We start from the raw sequence: 25,585 nt of genomic DNA, 5'->3' as shown, positions 1-25,585 counted from the left end.
AAAAAAAAATCACAGCTTTTTGACAGCAGAACCATCTTTCCCTACAAACAGAAACAAAATACATTTATTTGGGCTGCATGTATTCTAGCAGATAGTGGCCTCCAATTGCAAAATCCTCAGATACGGCATGGGATACAGAATACAGGATAACAGGAGTTGGAAAGGACTTTGGAGGTCGTCTAGTCCAACCCCCTGCTCAAGCAGGAGACCCTATATCAGGGGTGAAACGCTCCCGGTTTGGACCGGCTCGGGCGAGTAGGTAGCGATGGCGGCGGGCAGTTCGGAGAACCAGTAGCAAAAATCCCTGCCCCCGCCCCCCCCCCCATGCCCAGCTGAGCCGGGCAATCATCAGAGGTTTTTTTTTTTCTTTTAAATGCCTCTGACGATCCAAGCTCTGACGATCCCAGCTGAGTTGCCTGCCGATCAGGCAACTCAGTTGCTGGGATCATCAGAGCCATTTAAAAGAAAAAAAAGTTTTTTTAAAAACCCTCTGCCGATCAGGCAACTCAGCTGGGATCGTCAGAGCCTTTCGAAAACATTTTTTTTACATGGTTTTACATGTAAAAAATGGTTTTAAAAGTAAAAAAAATTGGCCACGCCCACCCAGTCACATTACCCACCCCCCCACTAAGCCACGCCCGCAGAACCGGTAGTAACAAATTTTAGATTTCACCACTGCCCTGGCCTATGTGATTCCAGAGACAAGTGGTTGTCCAATGTTAAAGCACCCACAACTTCTGGAGGCAAGCTGCTCCATTAATTGTTAAAGCTGCTGATTAATTGTTCTCTGTGTTAGGAAATTTCTCCTTAGTTTCAGGTTGCTTCTCTCCTTGATAGGTTTCCATTGCAATGACCTCTGAATTCCTTCTCCAAGGTTACGTTTTTGATTCGATGGTGGGGATCTGCTGGATTTCAAACTGGGAACCATCCAAAAGCTTTATAAACTCACATCCTTCCCTGTAGCTAAAGATCAGCACTGTCCTTGTCTTTATTAACGTTGTAGTCCGCCCCCTCCTTGCTTACCACTGAAAAAAGCCGCATCTCCTTCTTGATAAATCTTTGGCACAGGGACTTTGCTCTCAGTCTGTTGGAAGATGGTGCGCAGGACTTTATCGAGGGCTCTGATTCCATACTGGGGAGAGGCAGAGAAAGGCATCAAAAATCTAGGCCCTACACAGGTAAAGAGCATCCTAGCTAGATGCGAGTCACATTAAGGAAATCAACTACGTCCCCTGCTCAGCCACCCTACGTTCCGTGGCATCCTTGGGGGGTCTCTGAGCCTGGTTGTTTGCTTGCAGGCGTTTCATTACCCCCCTAGGTAACATCATCAGTGTAAGGGGAATGAGGGGTTTGCTACCTGCTTATAAATCAGTGGTGGGTTTATTTATTTATTTTATTTTATTAATCATATTTCTATGCCGCCCACTCTCTGAGGACTCTGGGCGGCTTACAACAATCGACAGTATACTAAATAGCCTATTGCCCCCAACAATCTGGGTCCTCATTTTACCCACCTTGGAAGGATGGAAGGCTGAGTCAATCTTGAGCCGGTGAGATTTGATCTGCTGATCTGCTGAACTAGCAGTCAGCTGAAGTAGCTGCAGTACAGCACTCTAACCTACAGGTTGCTACAGGTTCGGTCCGGTTCTTGTGAACCAGTAGTTAACAGCGGTGGGAGGCTCCGCCCACCTGCCCAGATGTCATCATGGACACTCTGCGCATGCACAGAAGCTTCTGCGCATGTTGCAGAAGCGCCGTGCGTAAGCGAAGTGAGCACGTGCCCGCCAGGGGTCGGTTTCACTTATGTTTGCTACCAGTTCGCTTGTGCACACGCCGCTTCTGCGCATACGCAGATCGTATTTGATGATGTCCAGGCGGGTGGGCGGAGCCACCCGCCGCTACCGGTAGCAACCCACCACTGGTGCGCGCACACACGCACTCCCATTGCAAACCGGTAGTGAAGGTAAGTGAAACCCACCCCTATTATAAATACAGGTAGTCCTGGAGTTACAACCATAATGGAGTCCAAGATTTCTGTTGCTGAGCGAGACAGGTCTTAAGTGAGTTTTTGCCGGCATTTTACAACCGTTCTTGCCACTGTTGTTAAGTGAATCACTGCTGTTATTCAGTGAATTTGGATCCACCATTGGCTTGGCTTATTAGAAGGTCACAGAAAACCAGGGGTGAAATGCTCCTGGTTCGGACCGGATCGCCTGATCCAATAGCGATGGCGGTGGGTGGTTCAGAGAACCGGTAGCAAAAATCCCTGCGCCCCCTCATCATGCTCAGTTGAGTCACATGATCGAGGCTTTTTTTTTTTTACTTTTAAAAGCATTTTTTCTACAACCTCTTCCGACGAAAAAATGCTTTTAAAAGTAAAAAAAAAGCCTCTGATGATCGCGCGGCTCAGCTGGGATCCTCAGAAGCTTTTCAAAGCATTTTTTTCTGCAACCTCTTGGCCGAAGAGGTGGTAAAAAAATGCTTTGAAAAGTCTCTGACGATCCCAGCTGAGTTGCCTAGCATTAGAAAAAATGCTTTGAAAAGCTTAAAAAAAAAAAAAAGTTGGCCATGCCCACCCAGTCACATTACCCTCCCCCCCACCAAGCCCACAGAACCTGTAGTAAGACATTTTACATTCCACCCCTGCAGAAAAGGATCATGTGACCCTGGGACTGTCATAATTATGAATCAGTTGCCAAGTGGCTGGATTCTGATCATGTGGCCGTGGGGATGATGCAACAGTCATAAGTGTGAAAAATGGTAATAAGTCGCTTTTTTTACTGCCATTCTAACTTCGAACAGTCACTCAATGCACTGTTATAAGACAAGGACTGTCTCTAGTGGCTTTCCCTGCCAATTTTGGTGGAGATGTGCAAGCTAATACGGAGATTCCTTGACTTACAACCATTTCTTTAGTGACTGAGGTTACAGTGGCAATGAAAAAAGTGATTTACAACCGTTCCTTGCACTTACAACCACTGCAGCATCCATGCAGTCACATGATTAAAATTTGGGTGCATGGCAAAGAGCATGCATTTATGACCGTTGCAGCTTCCCAGGGTCATACAATGGCCATTTGTGAACTTCCCAGCCAGCTTTCCGAAAAATAAAATCAAAGGAGGAAGCCGGTTTCGCTTAATGATCGCACGAATCCCTTAACAACTAATTTATGACTGTAATTTTGTTACTTGTATCCTTACAATTTATATTGATATTGTTTCCTGATTGCTTATTTGTACCTATGACTATCATTAAGTGTTATTAAGTATTAATTATTATTTAATTATTATTTTTATTATTATTTTATAATATAATTATTAATTAATTATTAAGTATTAAGTATTAACCTTATGATTCTTGATGAACGTATCTTTTCTTTTATGTAACTGAGAGCGTATGCACCAAGACAAATTCCTTGTGTGTCCAATCACACTCGGCCAATAAAAAATTCTATTCTATTCTATTAACTTAATGCAACATGATCATAATTTGAGGACTATCTGTATATACAAACACAAAGTCCACACTCCCTTCTAGCACTGATGACATTACAGGTAGTCCTCAACTTACAACAATACATTTAAGTGACCATTTGAAGTTACGTCGTCACTGAAAAAAGTGACTTATGACCGTTTTTCACACTTACGACCATGGCAGCATTCCCATGTTTGCACGAACAAAATACGGAGGCTTGGCAACGGCTCGTATTTAGGAAGGTTGATCCGTCCTGGGATCATGTGATCCCCCTTTTACGACCTTCTGACAAGCAAAGTCAATGGGGAACAATCGTGTTACTAATTTCACAACTGGCAGTAATTGACTCAACAACTACGGCAAGAAAGGTCGTAAAATGGGGCAAAACTCAGTTATCAAAAGTTTCGCTTAGCAAGAGAAAAGATGGGCTCAATTGTGGTCGTAATTCGAGGATGACCTGCAGTTTGTTGGGTAATGCAAGCAAAAAACCAAGCTCAGAGCATCAAAAATTGCACATTTTAAGGCTCAAACATCTGTCCTCATTTTACCCGAAGAAAATAAGGCACTAGCTGTATTTTTCCACCTCGCGCATCTGCTTGAAATGCTCTCCTTGAGAACAAAAAAAAACCCCACGTCCCGGATGCCATAAAAAATAAAAGCAAAAAATACAAATCCACAGCACCTTTTCTAACTAACAGATTTTACTGAAAGGCGGAAGTTTTGGGAGACCTTCAGGCATAACCTCACCAGAGGTGGTATTCAGCCAGTTCGGGAAAACCGGTAGCGGAGATCGCGGGTGGGCCTGCCCACACGCCCCTACTCTATGAGGTCCTATTTAGGCATGTTTTTGAGGCCAGGAAGGCGCGTTGAGTGAGCAAAGTGCATGCACGGAAGGCTGGACACAGGTGTGGAAGGTGCGCGCGCATGCAAACCGGTGGTAAGAATATTGGAAACCCAGCACTGAACCTCACCTTATTCTCAAAGTTGTATTTGCTGAGGTCCCGGGATTCAGTCGCTCTTCGGTCACCGTGAGTTAAGGCACCCTGTGGTAAAGAGAAGGTCACACATGACACTGGACACAACAGCAGTTTGTGTTTCGCCGTGGCTTATTCTACGTTTTGCTAACACAATTAAGAGCCCAGCTTGACTATCTGCTCTTGGAGTAATTTTCTATCGGAAAAACCCAAATCATTTAAGGGCTAGTCTCACTTCTCACCCCGTTGGTTTCTTTCTTACATGGTTAATTTTTAATGTTAGATGTTTTTCACATGCTTTAGACCAGGGGGCTCCAATCTTGGCAACTTTAAGACTTGTGGACTTCAACTCCCAGAATTCCTCGACCAGCTTTGTGGGAGTTGAAGTCCACAAGTCTTAAAGCGGCCAAGACTGGAGACCCCTGCTTTAGACGATTGGGAAAGAATTTGGAACAAAAATTACACTGTAACAAAATCAGCTGCTTATAAGGAAAATCAGTATAAAATGCTCTACCGCTAGCACCTTGCCCCAGCAAGGCTGGCTAAAATGTACTTGAAGCTAAGCCCAAAATGTTGGAAATGTAACCATCGTCAAGGTACCTTCCTTCATGCTTGGTGGCTATGTCCTGAAGCGAAAAAGTACTGGACTAAGATACAAGGATGGCTACAAGAGCTAATAAAATGTCGAATAGAATTAAACCCAGAAACATTCCTCCTGGGAATACTGAAAACAAAATTCGATAGAAAGATAAGATATTTGATTCTACACATATTAACAGCGGCAAGAATTGCGTTCATGCAATACTGGAAGGAACGCAATACACCACCAGAGGGATTGATTATTCAGAAGATATATGAATGTGCCGAAATGGATAAACTGACCCTAAAACTAAACGAAAAAGATGATTCGGAATTTTATGCGGTTTGAGAAACATGGTACACCTGGATAGATAATAGAAATAAAATATACATAAGGCAATTGAGGATTAGATATCAAATGTATATAATGTATATATTGTATGGAATGTTAATCCGAAGTATATAAAAATGACATTGTCTGTTGATTATGTACTAGAGTTGTGTAAAGGAAAATTGTAATAAAAATTATTTTTTTTTAAAAAAAGAAGTTTTTCGCATTCTAATTGTTTCACATTGTTGCTTTATGATGTTGTGAGCCTCCCAGAATCACTCGATGGTGAGATAGGCGGCATATCAATTTAATAAATAAAAGAAAATAGAATAGTCATTCTTGTTAATTGACTAGAAAGGATAAACAAATGAGAGTTATATGTTTGAAGAGAGCATTTCTTATAAGGTCAGCAGCTGGAGGTGGATCAAAAAAAAGGGGGGGGGGATTGCGTCTCTCACATCCTGCTCCTGAGCTAGACCATTTGCATCCTTTTAGAGGGTCGCTGAGGCCACTTGGCGGTTTATCTGTGTCCTCAGGGTCACCTGAGTAGTGCTTCTGGTTCCTGTAGTTTGCAATTTTTTCCATTGCAAGGAGATCCATTCCAACTCCCACACCATTCGAAGGGTGTCCATCCCAAATTGTATAGCTCCGTGATGGCGAACCTATGGCACGCATGCCACAAGTGGCACGTGGAGCCATATTAGTGGGCACGCCAGCTCAGCTCTGGGGCGTATGCGCACGCCAGCCAGCTGATTTTCGGGCCTTCTGGGCCCACTAGAAGTAGGGAAACAGGCTGTTTCCTGCCTCTGGAGGGCCTGGGGTGGGTGGGTGGGCAAGGCCCGTTTTTCTTTCTTACCTGGCTCCAGATCCTCTCTATTTATCTGGGAAGGGCGAAAACAGACTTTCCCACTCCCTTGGAGGCCCTACGGAGGCTGAAAGGGCCCATTTCCCAACTCCCGGTGGGAGAGGAAGTGACTTTTTTGCTGTCCCCAGCCTCCAGAGACTCCTAGAGAGGCTCCTCTCTAGGAGGGGGGGGGAAGGAGGGTTGCGCGCGCATGCGCGTGGGCACGTGCGCCGTGACCCTCCCCCACCCCCCCCTCTCCTGGCACGCGATGGCAAAAAGGTTAGCCATCGCTGATATAGCTAAAAGTCTGTAGAGATTCTCAGTCATCCAGGTCATGGTTGTCCTAAAGGTGCTTTTTTCAGGAAGCAACTGGACTTTCTTGGGGTTATTTTCAGTGGTGGGTTTCAAAATTTTTTACTACTGGTTCTGTGGGCGTGGCAGGGGAAGGATACTGTAAAATCCCCATTTCCTCCTGATCAGCTGGGACTTGGGAGGCAGAGAATAGATGAGGGCAGGGCCAGTCAGAATTTTTACTACTGGTTCTCTGAACTACTCAAAATTTCCACTACCGGTTCTCCAGAACTGGTCAGAACTCAAACCCACCTCTGGTTTTTTTTCTTAAAAAAAAAAAAAAAAAAAGGGCGCCCTTCGGACAACCATGACTTGGATGACTGAGAATCTCTACAGACTTCCATCAACTTGATTATTAACTCTTTTAAACTAATTTTAATTGGTGGGTGTTTTTTTTTTTTTTTTTGCACTTTTTAACTTTCTGTTACTTTGTAAGCCACCTAGAATTGCTGCACTAAGTGACACGGCTGGCATAGAAATTTAAGAAATAAAAGACGTTTCCCAGATAAAAACTTTTACAAGCCCCTGTAAACCGGAATGGGCCAACTTGCCGCGGTCCAACTCACCACGGACATTTATTTATTTATTTATTGGTTCAATTTATATGCTGCCCTTCTCCGGAGACTCAGGGCGGCTTATAATGCGTTAAGCAATAGCCGTCTTACTTTTGTATATACCTGCTTAGTAGGGCTTTCGGGCCCCCCCAGCGGTGTTCTTTTTTATACAAAGTCAGCTTATTGCCCCCACAATCCGGGTCCTCATTTTACCTACCTCGGAAGGATGGAAGGCTGAGTCAACCTTGAGCCTGGTGAGAGTTGAACTTGCAGTAATTGCAGGCAGCTGGTGTTACTTAACAGTGCTTTAGTCTGCTGCGCCACCAAGGCCCTTGCATTTCAACTCAATGTGATAAATGTTTCTTTGACATTATTTCCATCGACAAAAAATGGAAATTAATGTCGAAGAAACAGTGGAAGATAACATCGATCGCATGGAGCTATTACGCACGGAATTGCCCCGTGGCAGATTGGCCATGATGAGTCGGCTGAGGCCAGTTGGCTATGCTGAGTTGACTGCAATGAGTGAGTTGTCCTAGACACCCCCCCCCCCCCCGTAAAATAGGCTCAAAATTATTCTCTCTCAAAGGGAACAGAGCAGGAGGTTGAAAACGGTGACTTTTCTTAAGGGTTTTAGGCAGGGAAAGAGAGTAACTTACAAGGCTTTCTAAGCGTTTCGCCACAATGGATGCAAACCGTCTCTCGCCAGCCAGTTCGGAGATGAGAAAAATGTACTCTGGAGCAGACACCTGGTTGGAACGATGCGTGCGGCCTGGAAGGATAAAGCAGATTGAGTAGAATCAATTAGCTGGAAGGGACCTTGGAGGTCTTCTAGTCCAGCCCTCTGCCTATACTATTTCCGACAAGTGACTGTCCGGTCTCTTCTTAGAAACCTCCAGTGATGGAGCGCCCATGATTTCTGGAGGCAAGCTGTTCCACCGGCTAACTGTCCTCACCATTAGGAAGTTTCTCCTTAATTCCAGGTTGCTTCTCCCCTTGATTAGTTTCCATCCGTTGTTTCTTATCTTGCCTGCTTTGGAAAATAATTTTGACCCTCTCTTTTTCGTGGCAGCCCCTCAAATACTGGAAGACTGCTATCATGTCATCCTTAGTCCTTCTTTTCACTAGACGAGACATATCCAATTCCTGCAACCGTTCTTCATCTGCCTCAGAATAACAGAGTTGGAAGGGACCTTGGAGGTCTTCTAGTCCAACCTCCTGCTCAAGCAGGAAACCATGTACCATTTCAGACAAATGGTTGTCCAATCTCTTCTTAGAAACCTCCAGTGATGGAGCACCCACAGTTTCTGAAGGCAACTCATTCCAGTGGTTAATTGTTTCTCCTGAATTCCCGGTTGCTTCTCTCTTTGATTTGCTTCCAACCATTGTTTCTTGTCCTGCCCTCTGGTGCTTTGGAGAATAATTTGACCCCCTCTTCTTTGGGGCAGCCCCTCAAATACTGGAAGACTGCTATCATGTCACCCCTAATTCTTCTTTTCTTTTGATTAGCCAAACCCAAATCCTGCAGCCGTTCTTCATATGTTGTGAATGGACCATCCCACAGCACAATCCAGCTTTGCTGTTTGCTGCAATGAGGCAAAATTGCTGGGAGGCAGAGGCAGATTTCTTTTTCTTGTTTTCCTCACCAAAAAAGGTAGGTGCGTCTTATAGTCCTGAGCGTCTTATACACCGAAAAATACGGTAGCTTGACTCTCTTTTCTTTGTGGCAGCCCCTGAGATACTGGAAGACTGCTGTTCTGTCCCCCTTCCCCACACAGGCAAACACACAACCAGGCACGCCTGCCAAGATTTTATTAAGCAATCAGACTTAGCATCTTATGACAGACAGCATCACCCATGCAGATGAAGAGTTTTGGTAGTAAACTGTGAAATGCTGCCAAGTCAGTTTTCACTCACAGTAAGCAAGAGAGAGTTTATCCTCAGTCCGATTCAGTAGCAAAAAGCAATCCACGAAGCAATAGTTTGCCAAGGTCCAATCCAAATATGCACAAGCCAAATTTCAGGTAACGCGATGTGACTCTCAGGTTTTTAACTTTGACCGTCACAAAGCCTGAAGAGCAATCACACCCACTTTTATCCCTTGTGGGGTGTGGCTCAGTGACTCAGCTCAATCTCTGGCCCTCCCATGCCTCTTTCTTTGCTGCGCACGCTTCTCCCTCCGACGCTGCCTGGGATCAAGCCAGGATTCATCATCCTCGCTCCCTATCTGTTGTTGTTCCGATATGCTTTCCTCCTGGCATATCCCAGGCTGTTCCTCTTGGCCTTCGGATGGAACCAGAGGCATTGCCAGAGAGGAGGGTCCTGGAGAGGGAGGCCTTATCAGTTCCTCCCCATCACCTTCTGAGTACTCTTCCTCTGTTAGGACAGGCTCGGGAGTCAGGGTCACAACAACTGCTATCATGTCTCCCCTAGTCTTTCTTTTTGCTACACTAGATTTCCTACTTCTGGACATTCCTACAGGAGACACCAAAGCTGGCTTGAGTGTCTTACCAAACTGCTGTATGGCTCGGTCAGCACTCCAGGGCAATTCCAGCGTCATGTGGACCCGCCGTTTCTGATTCTTTACCCGTCTGTCTGCTTGGAGAGAAATCCCTGAGCTGGAGGCCTCTGAGATTATTGCTACGAGCTAAGAGAGAGACAGAGAGAGAGAGAAGAGAGTCAATTTTCTCAGCTGGATTTTTGGAACATGGCAGCCTCCTTAATGTTTTCAAGCAAGTTGGCTCAACCCCTGCCCTGCGAGCTACGTCGGGCAGGGGGGAGTGTGCATTTTCAAATGGAAAGTGGAGTTGAATCGTTTGCAAAGGGGGGGATAAGGAGGCTGAGTCAATTTTGAGCCTGGTGAGATTTGAACTGCCAAATTGCAGGCAGCTGGCGGTCAGCATAAGTAGCCTGCAGTACAGCACTCTAACCATTGTGCCACCGTGGCTCATATACTAATACCCCAATCGAGGAACTGCCAAACAAGCTAATAGTAAACAGCCCAATCAAGGAACTGCCAAGACCACTCCCATCAATACCACTAGAATATAAACTGATAATGTTACCTAGTTGGGTAGTGAAATGCCTGCAAGAAAACAACCAAGCTCAGAGAGTGCCAAGGGTCCCACAGTACACAACTGCCTAATCAAGGAACCGCCAAAACCACCCCCACCAACACTGACAGGGCAAGCCACTAGAGTATAAATTGAGACCAAACCCCACTCCCTACTAGCACTGATGATGCTACCTGTTGAGGAGCTGGCAGCGGAGTCAGACAGTGAGGAGGCTGGGGAGGAACATGGGCCAGTCCTGGAGTCTGGGGAAGGCTCGGATGAGGGCTCTGCATCGGAGGCAGAGATGGGGCCAGGGCCATCTGAGAGTGATGCGTGGACTCCGGAGCCTCCAGAGTCGGACAGCAGAGAGGCAGAGGAACAGGAGGAGCCTGTTCCTAGTGCACACATGCACAGAGCTGCCAAAAGGCAAGAGCAGCTAAAGCAAAAGGGATGACTCAGGAATAAGGCCAGGAGATGAGTGGCCCCTCCCATAAGGCTTAAAAGAGAAACAGAGGCATTTGGGCCTTTTTGCAGGAAAGCAACGTTGCTAACTCTGTTTCCAGTCGGCGTCTCTTGTTTGTTTCTGAACTTCGTGGGGCTTTGCCAAGTAAGGCCTTTGGCAGGGTGTCAAAGAAGATAAAGGTTGGTGATTATCCCAAAGGACTTCTTCCGAAGGACTTGTTTTGGAATTAATTTGGGCTAAGCTGGGAATGAGCGTAATTCTCAGCTGTTACAATAAAATAGGTTTGTTTGGGACTAATTGTGTATTGTAATGACTCAGTAAGCCTAGGTCCCAATGATACCTAGCTGGGTCTGCACGAAAGCCACCAAGCTCACAGAGCACCAAGGACCCCTCGTTTCAATTCAACCCTGAGCTACAAATATTTTCCTCTATCGACTTCTAACAATCTCTGAGCGATCGGTCCTTAAGTGAGGACTACCTGCATTAAGCCTGCATGAGCACTCAAGAGAAACCACTGCTTCTTTGATCTTCTCCAGCCATGGGGAGCTCGAGGTCAAAACATAGAGGGGTCCAATGCCTCTCATGACTCTGGCAAGGTGGGGTCCCTCCCCATCCCATTCCTGGGCAGCCCCCCTGGGCAGCCCCCCCCCCCCGCCCCCCACCAGCACTCACTTTGTCTCCATTCATGAAACGCTCCTTCTCCTTGAGGTTCACGTGGTCGATCGAAAGGCCTTGCTCAGCTCGCGATTCAAACACCACGGAGCCACCGGGCCTCCGCACGACTCGTCCCTTCCGCCCGGTCATCTGTCCGAGAGGGAAAAGGGGACACGGGAGTTGATCCTGTTTTGTGGCTGTGTGGACGTCTGTGAGGCGTGGCTGCTCTTTGATGGCATTGTGTATACTTTTGCTTACGGTTTTTATTTCGCTTTGAACGGTTAGCCGCCCCAAATCACGTTATTTCAGATGGGCAAATCGTATCTAATTAATTAATTGAATCTATTTTATCTATCTCTCCCTGAGAAAAGCGTAGCCGGCCAGAGTCACCCTGCAAGGGTGCAAGGGGACAACTCGCCGCAGTCAACATGCCATGGACAACTCAACTGTCGCCAATTCGCTACGGGACAATTTGCCATGGGGCCATTCAGCAATTCAATTATTTAAAATAATTTTAAAAATACGTTTTCATTTCTGTCGTTCGCATCTCATTTTGTCCCTCCTTTGGCATCCTTTCTTTCATGATTCTATTCCGCCATTTCTTCGATGTTAGTGTAACTCTTAGTGACAACTCAGCGAGTTGGCCGTGGCGAGTTGTCCTAGATCCTAGGTGTGTCCTAGATCCTAGATGTGTCAAAGTCAAGGCCTGGAGGTGGGGGGTGGATCCAGCCCATGGGGTTGTTAGATCTGGCCCATGAGGCCACCCTGGAAACAGTGAAGGACCGGCCTGTGGTGCCTCTGCCAGAGAAAATGGAGCTTGGGAGGGCCGCAGGCAGCCCTCCTGAGCTCCGTTTTCGCTCGCAGAGGGTTGCAGGAGGCCATGACAGCTGAAAATGGAGCTCGGAAGCCCGTTTTCGCTGGCAGAGTGCTCGGGCCACCACAGGCGCCCCTGACACAAGTGACCTGCGCCCACCCTGGCCCCAAGAGGTTCAAACACAACCCTGATGTGGCTCTCAATGAAACTGAGTTTGACACTCCTGTCCTAGATCAGTGATGGCTAACGTTTTTGCCATCACGTGCCAAAAGACGGGGGAGCGCAGGGGGGTTGCGCGCTGTGCGTGCCCACACCCATAATTCTATGCGCCCCGCCTCGCGCATGTGTGTGTGACACCCCCCCCCGCACTTCCCTCGCTTTTGGCATGTGATGGCATGGCGGGCCCGGTAGGCCTGTTTTTCACCCTCCCCAGGCTCCAGAGCCTTTCCAGGAGCCTGGGGAGGGCGAAAATGGCCTTCCCCACCCCCCTGGAGGCCCTCCGGAGGCTGGAAATGGCCTATTTGCTGATTTCCAGTGGATCCAAAGGCCCGAAAATCAGCTAGCCAGTGTGCACATGTGTGCCAGAGCTGAGCTCGCGTGCCCACCGATATGGCTCCACGTGCCACCTGTGGCACATGTGCCATAGGTTCGCCATCACAGTCCTAGATCCTTGTAAAGGAGATGGGTGGCATAGAAATTTAAACAAACAAACAAACAAATAGCTAAGACCAAGATGATCTTTTCAGACAAGGATTTCCCCAGATTCTCTTTCATGAAGGAGATCCTGAACCCCGGATCTCAAGAAGGTAAGGTTGCTTTTGAAACAAATGAGTGGAGTCACTAAGTTCATGGCTCCTTCCTATGAAGGTGGGTGCCTGATCTATCTCTGTACGAGTCTCTGCTCTCACACTTTCTCCCAGTTGATTTTAAATGGGGCGGCTCTGCCAAAAGCTGAAATAGAGGAAAGCTTAACTTTAAATGGAGACGAACTGATCAACAACCTTGGCAGAGCCAGTTACAGCATATAAATAGGAAGCAAACCTCTCCCTAGCGCTGATGATGTAACCTAGCCGGGTCATGAAATGTCTGCAAGGAAACGACCAAGCTCAGAGTGCACCAAGAACCCCACAAAATAACTTCTCTCTGAAGCAATGCTAATTCTGCACCGTCTCTAATGCCTTTATATATCAAACATACGGGTCAGGGGTCTCCAAGTTGGCCACTTTAAGACTTGTGGACTTCAACTCCCAGAATTCCTCAGCCAGCCATTCTTGTGGACTTCAACTCCCAGAATTCCTCAGACAGCCATAGCTGGCTCAGGAATTCTGGGAGTTGAAGTCCACAAGTCTTAAAGTGGCCAACTTTGGAGACTCATGGCATAGGCCATCTGAGTGTGATTTGATTTTGTGAGGCATAGAAGTCAAAAATCCTTTTGTGATGCTTCCCCTTTCTCTGGTCCCTAATGTTTTACCTCTGCTACTTTTTCTGGGCCTCCAAAGTAGTCGATCAGCTCGTCCAAAGTGTTAAGAGGTAGCTCTTTGCCCAATTCCTTCACTTGAGACAGCAGTTCCTGCTTCATGCTCTCCACGCATTCCGGAGTCCCTGATCCGTTCATCTCCTTTTGGTGGTTCGGCCAATATAGGCCAACTGTAAAGGGGAAGAGAAAGAGATTGTAGCTCTTCTTCTCTTTTCGGAGAGAGGAAAACAGGAAGGCGGAGTAGGGCAATGGTAGCCTTGTGGCTTGCATCAGTTGTAGGATGAGTAGAGTAGAGTAGAGTAGAGTAGAGTAGAGTAGAGTAGAGTAGAGTAGAGTAGAGTAGAGTAGAGTAGAGTAGAAGAGAAGAGTTGGAAGGGGCCTTGGAGGTCTTCTAGTCCAAACTCCTGCTTTGGCAGGAAACCCTATACCCGTGATGGCGAACCTATGGCACGCGTGCCACAGGTGGCATGCGGAGTCATGTTGCCTGGCACGCCAGCTCAGCTCTGTCAGCTGATTTTCGGCCCTTTTGGGCCCACCAGAAGAGGGCCTGGGGGGGGGAAGGCCCATTTTTCTTTCTCCCTGGCTCCAGATCCTCTCTATGCATCTGGGGAGGGCGAAAACAGCCTTTCCCACCCCCACGGAGGCCTGAAACAGCCCGTTTCTCAACTTCCGGCCTCCGAGGGGGTGGGGAAGGCTGTTTTCGCCCTCCCCAGATGCATAAAAAGGATCTGGAGTCAGGTGAGAAAGAAAAATGGGCGTGCCAGGAGTGTGGGGGGGAAGGGGGGGTCACGCTTGCATGTGCGTGGCGGGGCACATAGAATTATGGGTGTGGGCACACGCATGGGCAAACCTCCCCCACCCCACCCCTTCCTGGCATGCGATGGCAAAAAGGTTAGCCATCACTGCCCTATACCATTTCAGACAAATGGTTGCCCAGTCTCTTCTTAAAAACTTCCAGTGATGGAAGCACCCACAACTTCTGGAGGCAAGCTCTTCCACTGATTAATTGTTCTCACTGTCAGGAAATTTCTCCTTAGTTCTCAGTTGCTTCTTTCCTTGATTACTTTCCATCCATTGCTTCTTATCCTGCCTTCAGGTGCTTTGGAGTGGGATTTGGGGATTCTCCAAACTGCACAGAATCTTAGTTAGAGGTTCTCCCAAACCCCCCAGCTTGTCGTGTTTGGGATCCCACTTACTTGGATCATTACACATGGCGCCATTGATGGGTTTGTATCTGCTGGCCACGTCCTCCATTTCCACCAGGGACTCCGGAGAGGAATTGAAATCACTCTCCAAACCTGGCTCAGAATCCGTGCTGCTCTCGGAGCTGATCTTGATGATGTCGTTGCTACCGCTGTAGTGGTCGTGGGCGATTCGCATCACTTTGTTAAGGCCTCGGACTCTCTGCTTTACTGGAGGGGAGGAAAAAAGAACCAAAAAATCCCAGGAAGGATTGAAAGGCCAATTCAATTCAGATCGGAGCTTCTCAACCTGAGCAACTTTCCAGACGAGTGGACTTCGACTCCCAGAATTCCCCAGTCAGCACACTGACTGAAGAATTCTGGGATTTGAAGTCCACCCATCTTAAAGTTGTTCACGGTAAGCAGAGATGTCAAACCCAAGGCCCACGGGCCAGATCCAGCCTAGAAACAGTAAAAGGACCGGCTCATGGTGCCTCTGCCAGCAAAAACAGAGCTTGGAGGGGCGGGGGCGTGTGCGCCCCCCCGAGCCCTGTTTTCAGCTGTGATGGCCTCCGTCGAACTGGCCACCCCCACCAATACCCACCCACACCCGTCCTTCCGAGGTCAAACACAACCCTGATGCGGCCCTCAATGAAATTGAGTTTGACACCCCTGATGTTGAAAAACACTGGCTTTAGACAGATGCAGAAGGAAGGCAGGGAGAAGCAGTGCAATTTGCAAGGCTTAGCAACGGAGACGAGAAAACCTGCGCTTTGGCTGCATCGTTTTGGACAGGGCGTTATCAAGTCCACGAAGCTGCCAGACAAAAGTTGGATGATTGAAGATAGAAAAACTAGGATCTAATCCAACGTTCACCCCAAGGTACTGGTTCTTGAACTGAAATTATTCGTCTTCTTTATTTTTTTCTTTCTGCTCAATCGTGCCTGATTCTCGGCTGCAGTTTTCCTGGGAGGGATAGGCCCAAGGCCACCCAAGCTGGCTTTTCTGCCTAAGGCGGGACTAGAACTCATGATCACCTTGTGATTGGCTCAAAATCACCCAGCTGGCTTTTGTGCCTAAGGCGGGACTAGAACTCACTGTCTCCTGGTGATTGGCTCAAAATCACCCAGCTGGCTTTTGTGCCTAAGGCGGGACTAGAACTCACTGTCTCCTGGTGATTGGCTCAAAATCACACAACTGGCTCTTGTGCCTAAATGGGACGAGACCTCATTCTCTCCTGGTGATTGGCTGAAAATCTCCCAGTTGGCTTTCATCAGGGTGGATCTGATTTAAATCGAGTTGATTTAAATCACAATTTAAATCATAATTTAAATCACTAGTAAAAAGGCTTGATTTAAATCAACTCGATTTAAATCATAACTTTTAAAGAGCAACTGTCATCTCTGCTACTCCTTTGACCCACTGTTGACTCACCGATAGTCCCAGTGTTGCAGAATATACAGCCTCATGCTACATAACTAAGCTCCATTTCATGCTGAATAAACTAAATTATTTATGTATCTTAAATAGAAAACTATCTTACGATAGATTTTTACCCCAAAAGTTTTTTATTAAAATAAATTCGATAAAAATAAAAAAAATCCGATTTAAATCAAAAAAATCCGATTTAAATCAAAAAAGTCAAAAAAAAAATGATTTTTTTTAAAAAAATCATTGATTTTTATCCACCCTGGGTTTCATGCCTAAGGCAGGACTAGAACTCAGGGTCTCCTGGTTTCTAACCCAATCCCTTAACCACTCTACCAGATTGGCTCTCGCCTCTCTTACGGTTACATATTTATGTTAATGCTGCTTCTTAGCTCTCTGTAGTATCTTGCCACTGCGTGTACAAGAATTAAAGCAGTCCTCACTTACCAACCACAACTGGGACCAGCAACTCCGTCACTAATTGAAATGTCATGTGACTGTGGCCAACTTGCATCTATTCTGGCCGCAGCTCTTAAACGTGATGTCATGTGACTGTGACCTGAGGCTTCCCGCTGGCTTCCCCATTGACTATGCTTGTCGGAAGCCAGCAGTGAGGGTTGCAAATGGAAATCGTGGGACCGTAGGACACGGCAACTGTTGTTGATGTGCATTGGTTGCTAAGCACCCAAAGGGCAACCCCCTGACCGCAGGGATTCTGCCATAGCCACGAATTTGAGGACCGATTGTAAATCTACTTTTTCAGCCCCATCATAACTTCGAATGATCACGGAACTAGGCAGTCGGTATGCGAGGATTTTCTATATTAATTGCCTAAGCAGCTGAAAAATGGAGCAGCACAGGCGAAACACGGGGCGATTCCCTCAAAGAGAAGGAGCGAAAGCTACCAATTTTTGCTATAAGCTGAATGGAGGTTTTTTTCCCTTTCCTTTTTTTTGGGGGGGGGGGGGGGAACATCCAAAAAAGCAGGGGGGAAAAAGGAACATTCAGGACAGTGTTTCCAATCAAGGCAGGGATGGAGAACCTGAGGCCCAAGCGACGCTTGGAGCCCCTGTCCATTTTGAGTGGGTTTTCTGCAGATGGTGTGACCAAATTATGATTTTTAATACACTAACAGAAAATCTCCTTTGAGCCAACTTGCTGGTGACATCACCAGTCTATGCTGTTTTTAAGTCCTCCACTTATGACCATTTATTTAGCGATTATTTGGAGTTATGACGGTGCTGGGGGGAAAAAAAGCAAATTATGACCAGTGCTCACACTTATGACCATTGCAGCATCCCCACAGTCACACGATCCAAATTTGGGAACTTGGCTACCGGCATGTAGTTATGATGGTTGAGGCTCCAACTGTTCACCTTCCCAGCCGGTTAGTGACAATGGGGGAAGTCGGATTCATTTAATGACTGCAGTGACTCACTTAACAACCACAGCAAAAAAAAAAGCATTATAAAATTGGGTGCAAACTCACTTAACCACTGCCTTCCTTAAGCAATGAAAATGCTGGTCCCAATTAAAAGTCGTTAAGTCAAGGACTACCCATAAATCAGAAACTTTTGGGACATGACAGGTTCTTCACCCCCTGGGTCAGGAGGAAGGGAGACTACAAGCCAGGATTAGATGGGAAAACGTGCCAGAAATTGTGTGAATGTGAAAAGCACAGCAGACCTAGAACAAGCCCTGGCCGCGAATGAAGGGATGAAACAGCTAGAAAGTAAAAAACAGTGAAAAAGAAAAGAAACTTGGAAGAGCAAAATGGAGGAATGGGGGGAAAATGGGGACAGGATGAGGAGGGAGAGAACAGGATACAAACTGCAGGTGCCCCGCAGAAGGTCCGAGATATCAGGATTTTGTTTAAGGGGGGAAAGGGGTGAGGGGGTGAGGATAAGAAGGATCTTACGTTTTCTTTTATTGATACTTCCTCTTTCTCTTTTTCGTTTGGTTGAAGGAAAGTGCTTCCGAATTAGTGAAAGGAAGACGCCTCTGAAAGTTAAGAGGGGATATTTTTATTCTAGCTGCCCAGGACACCGAACTGCTCACTTGAAAATGAACATCAACAACAAAAAAAGGCACAGAGAAAAAATCAAAGCTTAAAACAGAACAACCTAAAGGAGGCTCAGCGCTGCAGAGGAGGGACAGGGTTTTTTTTAATTTTGCAAAATAAAGGGTTCCGAAGTCTTGAACTTGCATTTGTTTAGCCGCACGAAAATCGGTAGCCATTACTCTTTCAAAAATAAGTGTGCATTTGTTTTTTGCAGTCCTGCCTATGATATATAGGCATTGTGGGCAGGGGTGGGATTCAGAAATTTTAGCAACTGGTTCTCTGCCCAGGTGCTGGGGGGGGGGGCATGGTGGGCGTGGCCTACTCGGCCTCCTGAACCACCAAGGGGGAGGGTGTGTTTTCGCCCTCCCCAGACTTCGGAGGCCAGAAATTGGCCTGTTTTCAGACTTCTGGTACTTCCAGTAGGTTCACCCCTGATGTAAGGCCCTATATAAGCAAGCAGCTGATGAGAAGGACGGACAACGACGTACTCTCTTCCAAATTAGGCAACCTTTATGCTTTGTCCTTCTTGCTTGGCTACAGACAGGAGTCTTCACAAGACCAGATAGGAAAGGACTAAACAATGCAAAGGGAGGAGGGGGAGGGGAAAGAGGGTTGTGGTGGGATGGACTCAATGTTGATGACAGAGCTTTTGGGGAAGGGGGGGGAAATGCCCTTGAGATGTCTCCCATCTTTATCCCCACCTCCCCAAATGCACGGTAGGTCATGGAGAAAGCAGTGAGCACACACACTCAGAAAAGAAAAAGAAAAAAAAAAAAACACACCAAAATGAGGTGGCTGTGGGAATGGCGTGGCCTGAGCTTAGCGGCTTGTTTCAGACAGAAGTTGCAGAGGTTGAGAATCTCTAGGGCAGCCAATTGATTGCATTTCCATGGATGCCAATAAAAGACCAAAAGGAAGGGCAGCTTCTCTGAGAATGCCAATGATGGAAAGGACGTTCCGGGTTTCTTATTTATTTATTTTATTTATTATTTGAATTTTTATACCGCCCTTCGCCCGAGGGACTCAGGGCGGTGCACAGCCACAATAAAAAGACAACATCTCCAGAAAATTTAAAAACAGTTTAAAACATATTAAATAATTTGGCCCGTATATTAAAAACCAAAAACCTAAAACACCCATTAAAATTCGTTATTTAAGCCAGCCCAGCCTGTTCAAACAGTAAAATCTTAAGGGCATGGCGAAAGGTACGTAGGTTGGGGATCATACGTATCTCTGGGGGCAATTCTTAAAGCCGCATGAAGGGTAACGTCCATAGATGCCTGCCTTTATCAGAATGCAACGGAGCAGTGACCTTCGGGGTTCCCTCCGTGCTTTCTGCAGAATTTTGGGGGTTATAGCCCCAACATCTTGGGCCGGGACGGTGCTAGAATTTACAAAATGTGCATCCTCCCAATGAAAAACTCACTCGGCTGCCGACACAAAGCAGTTCAGGTGCCCTTCGTTCTCGTCCAGAACTTCCCGGGTGCGCGCTTCCCCCGTTGACTGCAACCCGATCACCACGCACTGCGGAAGGCAAGCCGGGCAGAAATGAGACCAAGGATGGGCAGCATGTGGAAAAGAACAAACATCAAGATGTGGAACAGAACTGGCTGATAAAACTCAGGAATCGAAAGTGATGGAGGAAGAGTGGAGGAGAAGGAGGAGGAGGAAAAGGAGACAGAGGAGGAAGAGGAAAGGGAGAAGGGAAATGGGAAGGAGGTAAAGGAAGAGGGAGGAGGAGGAGGAGGAGAAGTAAGATGAGGAGAAAGAAGTGAGAAGGAAAAGAAGAGGAGGAGGAAGAGAAAGAAAGAGGAGAAGAGAAGGAAGAGGAGGAAAAGGAAGAGGAGGAGGGAGGGAAAGGAGAATGAGAAGGAATAGGAGGAAGAAGAGGAAAAGGAGAAGGAGGAAGAGAGGTGGAGGAGAAAGAGGAAGAGGGGGAAGGGAAAGAGAAGGAGAAGGAGGAGGAGGAGGAGGAGGAGGAGGAGGAGGAGGAGGAAAAGGAGACAGAGGAGGAAGAGGAAGGGGAGAAGGGAAATGGGAAGGAGGTAAAGGAAGAGGGAGGAGGAGGAGAAGTAAGATGAGGAGGAAGAAGTGAGAAGGAAGAGGAAGAGGAGGAGGAGGGAGGGAAAGGAGAATGAGAAGGAAAAGGAGGAAGAAGAGGAAAAGGAGAAGGAGGAAGAGAGGTGGAGGAGAAGGAGGAAGAGGGGGGAGGGAAAGAGAAGGAGGAGGAGGAGGAGGAAAAGGAGACAGAGGAGGAAGAGGAAGGGGAGAAAGGAAATGGGAAGGAGGTAAAGGCGGAGGAAGGGGAGAGGAGAAGTAAGATGAGGAGGAAGAAGTGAGAAGGAAAAGGAAAAGGACAGGGAGAAGGAAGAAGGCAGAGGAAGAAAGAGGAGAGGAGGAGAAGGAAGAGAAAGAAGAGGAGGAGGGAGGGAAAGGAGAATGAGAAGGAAAAGGAGGAAGAGGAAAAAGAGAAGGAGGAAGAGAGGTGGAGAAGGAGGAAGAGGGGAGACGGAAAGAGAAGAAGAATGAGAAGGGGGAGTAAAAGGAGAGAGTGGAGGAAGAGGAAGGGGAGAAGGGAAATGGGAAGGAGGTAAAGGAGGAGGAAGGCGAGGAGGAGGAGAAGTACGATGAGGAGGAAGAAGTGAGAAGGGAAAGGAAAAGGAGGAAGAAGAAGAAAGAGGAAAGGAAGAGAAGGAAAAGGAAAAGGAGGAAGAAGAGGAAAAGGAGAATATTTGAATGGTCAATTCAAAGAAAATCTGCTCTCGTTCTTCTCGCTCACATTCATGAACGATCAGAGGCAGAGCTAAAGGAAAGGGCAGGCTCCTAAGTTCTCCTTCCTCACCTTGCCCTTGCTGAGCTCCTCCTTGGCCAGCTCCACCAGACGCCGGACTTTGGCAGCAATGCAGAGGTACTTGAAGAAGCGCTGGTGAGCCCCCCAGAACTGACCCCAGAGAGACTTCCGGGACTCCAGGCCAATGAGGTCCGCAGCCTTTTGGAAAACCACCAGGGCTTCTGCCCACTGCCGAGAAGGGGGGGAGGGGGAGAGAGAATGTTTTATTTAGCAGTTATAACAGCATTTTCAGGATTTTATTTAGTAGATCTAACCCTGTGAGAGGGGAGGGACCGGCCCAAAACCAGCCAATGAGCTTCCATGTCTGAGGAGGGATTAGAAACTGGCCCCTCCCACTCCTAATCTATCTTTTTTGTCCTATATATCTGATTGGTTCTTGGGCTGAGAGGGAGGATCCAGCCCAGAGTCAGCCAATGAGTTTGAGAGGAGCACAAGGATCTGGACCGTTCCTCTCCTTCTTCACTATACTGGCTACCCAGAGGGGAGGGACTGGCCCAAAATCAGCCAATGAGCTTCTGTATTTGAGGAGGGATTAGAATCTGGGTCCTCCCACTCCTAATCCATCTTTTTATTATTTATTTTATTATTTTATTTATTTAGGGGAAAAAAATTAGATTTTTTTCCCCCCTATATACCTGATTGGCTCCTGGGCTGGGAGGGAGGGGCCGGCCCAGAGTCAGCCAATGAGTTTCCACGGCTAAGGGAGGAAGGGGCGGAGAAACTAGATTTTCCCTCTCCTAGTTCCTGGCTAAATGGGAGGGACTGGCCCCAGGTCAGCCAATGAGCTTCTGCACCAGAGTAGAGTCTGGATCTCCCTCCTCCCAGACAGCCTTTTCCCCAACTATGCTTCATTGGTTCTTGGGCTGAGAGGGAGGGTCTGGCCCAAAAGTTCCCTTTGAGGGTTTCTGGGGCTAAGCAGAGATTTGGACCCAGATCTCACGGCTCCTTCTCCAACCATTATGCCACACTGTCCCAAAACCCCAATGAGGGACCCAAGAGACACTGAGGGGGTCCATTCCCTGGGCTCCCCTCTTCCAAACCAGCTACAGTGGTAGCTCTACAACAGAGTAACTGAGTTGGAAGGGACCTTGGAGGTCTTCTAGTCCAACCCCCTGCTTAAGCAAGAGATCCCTGCACCTAGCAAAATAGAGGAGCTTCAAGGAAGGCCAGTTCAACAGTGTTACAAAACCCACGACCTAAAATGGACACCCAACATCAAAAACGTCATCGAAAAAGCACAACAAAGAAGGTTCTTTCTGCGCCAACTCAGGAAGCTCAAACTGCCCAAGGAGCTGCTGATCCAGTTCTACAGAGGAATTATTGAGTCTGTCATCTGCACCTCTATAACTGTCTGGTTTGGCTCTGCAACCCAACAAGACAGACACAGACTTCAGAGGATAGGTAGAACTGCAGAAAAAACAATGGCTACCAACCTGCCTTCCACTGAGGACCTGTATATTGCATGAATTAAAAAGAGGGCTGTGAAAATATTTACAGACCCCTCGCATCCGGGACATAAACTGTTTCAATTCCTACCCTAGACACAAGGACAGTTTTTCCCTGAATTCCATCACTCTGCTAAACAACAAATTCCCACAACACTGTTAAACTATTTACCAAGATTGTATTACTATTACTCTTATCTTCCTTTCTATTACCTATCTCCTCATGACTATAATCTTGTTGCTTGTAGCTTTATGATTTATATTGTTTTATTTAGTTTCCTAGTATGATTTGATTGCTTATTTAGTATCCTATGACTATCACTAACTCAGGGATGTCAAACTCGATTTGCATCAGGGTTCTGTTTGACCTTGGGGGGCTGGGGGGGGGGGCGTGGCCAGCTCGATGTCACTCGTGTCGGCGCTTATGGTGTCCCAAGCGCTCTGTCAGCGAAAATGGGCTCCCAATCTCTGTTCCGGCTGCGACGGCCTCCTGCAACCCTATGCCAGCGAAAACAGAGCTTGGGAGGGCCGCCTGTGGCAGAGGCACCGCACGGCGGTCCTTCGTTGTTTCAAGGGTGGCCCTGCGGGCCAGATCTAAGCACCCCACAGACTGGATCCGGCCCCTGGGTCTTGAGTTTGACACCTCTGCACTAAGAGTTATATTTTATGATTCTTGGTGAATGTATTTTTAATGTACCCTGCTCTTCTTCCACACCTCTCAACTGGTCAAGGAAGTCTTGTGCTATACTCAGGCTCTCTATTTTAATTTTTCTTCCTTGCCAGGTTATTAGCATCCCTTCTGGAAGGAGCCACCTGAATAGTATATTTCTTTTATTCAATTGTGCTGCTAGAAATCTATATCCCTTTCTCATCTCCCGAACTCTTCTTGGTATCTGTTTTAGGATTATTATTTCTTTTTCTCGATACGTTATCTGTTCCTCTCTTGTCATGTTGTATAGAATGTCTTTTACTTTTTTCCTTGCAAAGCGGACATGTACTTCCCTAGGGAGCTTGTTCCTTCTTGCATAATTTGTCTGGACCCTATATACGTCGTCCAACTCTCTAATTATCGCCTGTTTGTCTTGTTGAAGTACATCTGCTATCAACTCCGCCATCCTATTCCTATTCCTATTCCTGTTCCTATTCCTGTCTATAGAAATCAGCTGACCATAGATTCCAGGTGGCTCAAGCAAATGAGTCCAGCTATATCAGACAGCCCCGAAGCATAAAAGCTTACCAGCTTCGCTGCCTTGTTGTACACGTCCTTATATGCTGCGTCCAGTGGGATTTCTTCTATCCGGAAAGTGACTCCAGAAAAGCTGAGCTGTCGAGCGATGTACATCCCATTCACTTTCATATCCATGGCAACGATCTCCATTGCCCCAACACCTCTGCGGAGGAGGAAGACAAGAGATACAGATGACCTTTGGAGCTGCGGATTTTCCATCACCACCACAAGACCGTTCATTCATTCTTTCATTCATTCATTCATATTTATAAGCCCTTTTTCCCCAAAAGAAGATAATCAAATCGGAATAAACACTACAAGCAGAATTTTGAGATAGAGAGTGACGTCAATGTTTGTTAGAAAAATACATGGCTAGGTATAAAACTCCCACGCCTGTCAAAGGCCAGACACACAAGTCAAACAGATCAAACAAAGATAAGGCCACACAAACAACTGCAACAGCGTTTGCAGCCTGATAAAATGTTGGTGGAGATAGGTGAAGTTAGGTCAAAATAATATCCTTGTCCAGGTTGAAAAGAGAGCTTGGGTCAGTTTTAGCATTCAAATCTAAAAAAATTGTCAGATGGAAAATGCAGTGGGTTTATTTTTAATGCTCCAGAGCAGTGGTGGGATTCAGCCGGTTTGGGTAAACCGGTAGTTAAATTGGTGGCTGGCCCCTCCCCTCCCCTTCCAGGAGTCCCCACGCGCCCCATTTGGTTCCCAGGTAAGTGCAGGGAGGCCTCCTAGGCCCAAAATAGGGTGCATGGGGCGGTGCATTCCACCCCCTCCTCCCACGGCCTGTTTTTGCTCCCAGGGGAGTGCAGGAGGCCGACTGCTGCCTGTCATACCCCCATGGCCTCGCCCACCATGCCACGCCCACCCAGCCGATCATTAGGGCAGAGAACTGGTTGTTAAATTATTTGAATCCCACCACTGCCCCAGAGGCATTACCTACAAGGGAGGCCATTCAGACCAAACATCAAGAGGAACTGTTGGGCCAATGGAACAGGCTGCCTCATGAACTGGGGACTTCTCTTTCACTAGAGGTCTTGAAATAGAGGAAGGAGGGGGGGAGGTGTCATCTGCTAGAGGTGCTCCAGGAGATCCCCCCCCCAAACTCTGGGGTTCTGTGATAACCAGATGCAGCTTTACCTCTTTTCAATGGCATGGAGGAAGTCTTCAAAGGAGCGAAAGGGGGTGCCTTCTCCCCATATCCCCAGCCGACTCATGTAAATCATATTCTTTGGCTCAGAGGCACCTGCCGAAGAAAAAGACAGGCCGGTGGGTTGGATTGGAGAAGGAATTGTTAGATGCATTATTTCAGTGGATCAGTCCATCTCTCCCTCCCTCCCTCCTCCCTCTATCTATCTATCTATCTATCTATCTATCTATCTATCTATCTATCTATCTATCTATCTATCTATCTATCTATCTATCTATCTTTTCCAACCATCCATCCATCCCCTACTCCCCCTCCCTCCCTCCCTCCATTTTTCAATCTCGGCATCTTTAAGATGTGTGGACATCCTTTCAACCTACTCTCATGCTAGCTGAGGAATTCTGGGAGTGAGGAGTCCACAATAAGTTGCTGAGTTTGAGAAACTCCTCTCCTCTCATCTGTGTCTGCCTGCCTGCCTGCCTACCTACCTCTATCATCTATCTACCTATCTGTATCTATAATCTATTCCTATCTGTCTGTCTGTCTGTCTGTCTGTCTGTCTGTCTGTCTGTCTATCTATCTGTCTGTCTATTATCTCTCTTTCTTTCTCTCTTTCTCTCTCTCTCTTTTTCTTTGTCTCTTTTTCTTTCTCTCTTTTTTCTT

The 25,585-nt window shown here is 47.0% G+C and overlaps 1 protein-coding gene across 1 annotated transcript in view; it reads right to left on the bottom strand.

The window, feature by feature from the left end:
• The window catches only part of SBNO2 (strawberry notch homolog 2), a 160,571-nt gene that overhangs the window by 12,531 nt on the left and 122,455 nt on the right, over positions 1-25,585 (bottom strand). Inside the window, exons 13-24 of the mRNA XM_070931866.1 lie at positions 24,916-25,021; positions 23,773-23,926; positions 21,082-21,258; positions 19,666-19,763; positions 18,096-18,178; positions 14,765-14,980; positions 13,563-13,738; positions 11,296-11,427; positions 9,619-9,754; positions 7,767-7,879; positions 4,446-4,517; positions 1,024-1,132 (exon numbers count right to left, since the gene is read on the bottom strand). Coding sequence (XP_070787967.1) covers positions 1,024-1,132; positions 4,446-4,517; positions 7,767-7,879; positions 9,619-9,754; positions 11,296-11,427; positions 13,563-13,738; positions 14,765-14,980; positions 18,096-18,178; positions 19,666-19,763; positions 21,082-21,258; positions 23,773-23,926; positions 24,916-25,021 — 1,572 coding nt within the window. The remainder of the gene's footprint in view (positions 1-1,023; positions 1,133-4,445; positions 4,518-7,766; positions 7,880-9,618; positions 9,755-11,295; positions 11,428-13,562; positions 13,739-14,764; positions 14,981-18,095; positions 18,179-19,665; positions 19,764-21,081; positions 21,259-23,772; positions 23,927-24,915; positions 25,022-25,585) is intronic.

This window comes from Pituophis catenifer, unplaced genomic scaffold (assembly GCF_029215685.1).
Source record: "Pituophis catenifer annectens isolate HBS135680 unplaced genomic scaffold, rPitCat1.0.hap2 SCAF_1, whole genome shotgun sequence".
NCBI classification, from domain to species: Eukaryota; Metazoa; Chordata; class Lepidosauria; order Squamata; family Colubridae; genus Pituophis; species Pituophis catenifer.
Note: the sequence above shows the minus strand (reverse complement) of the source record. Positions and strands in the feature narration are given on the sequence as shown.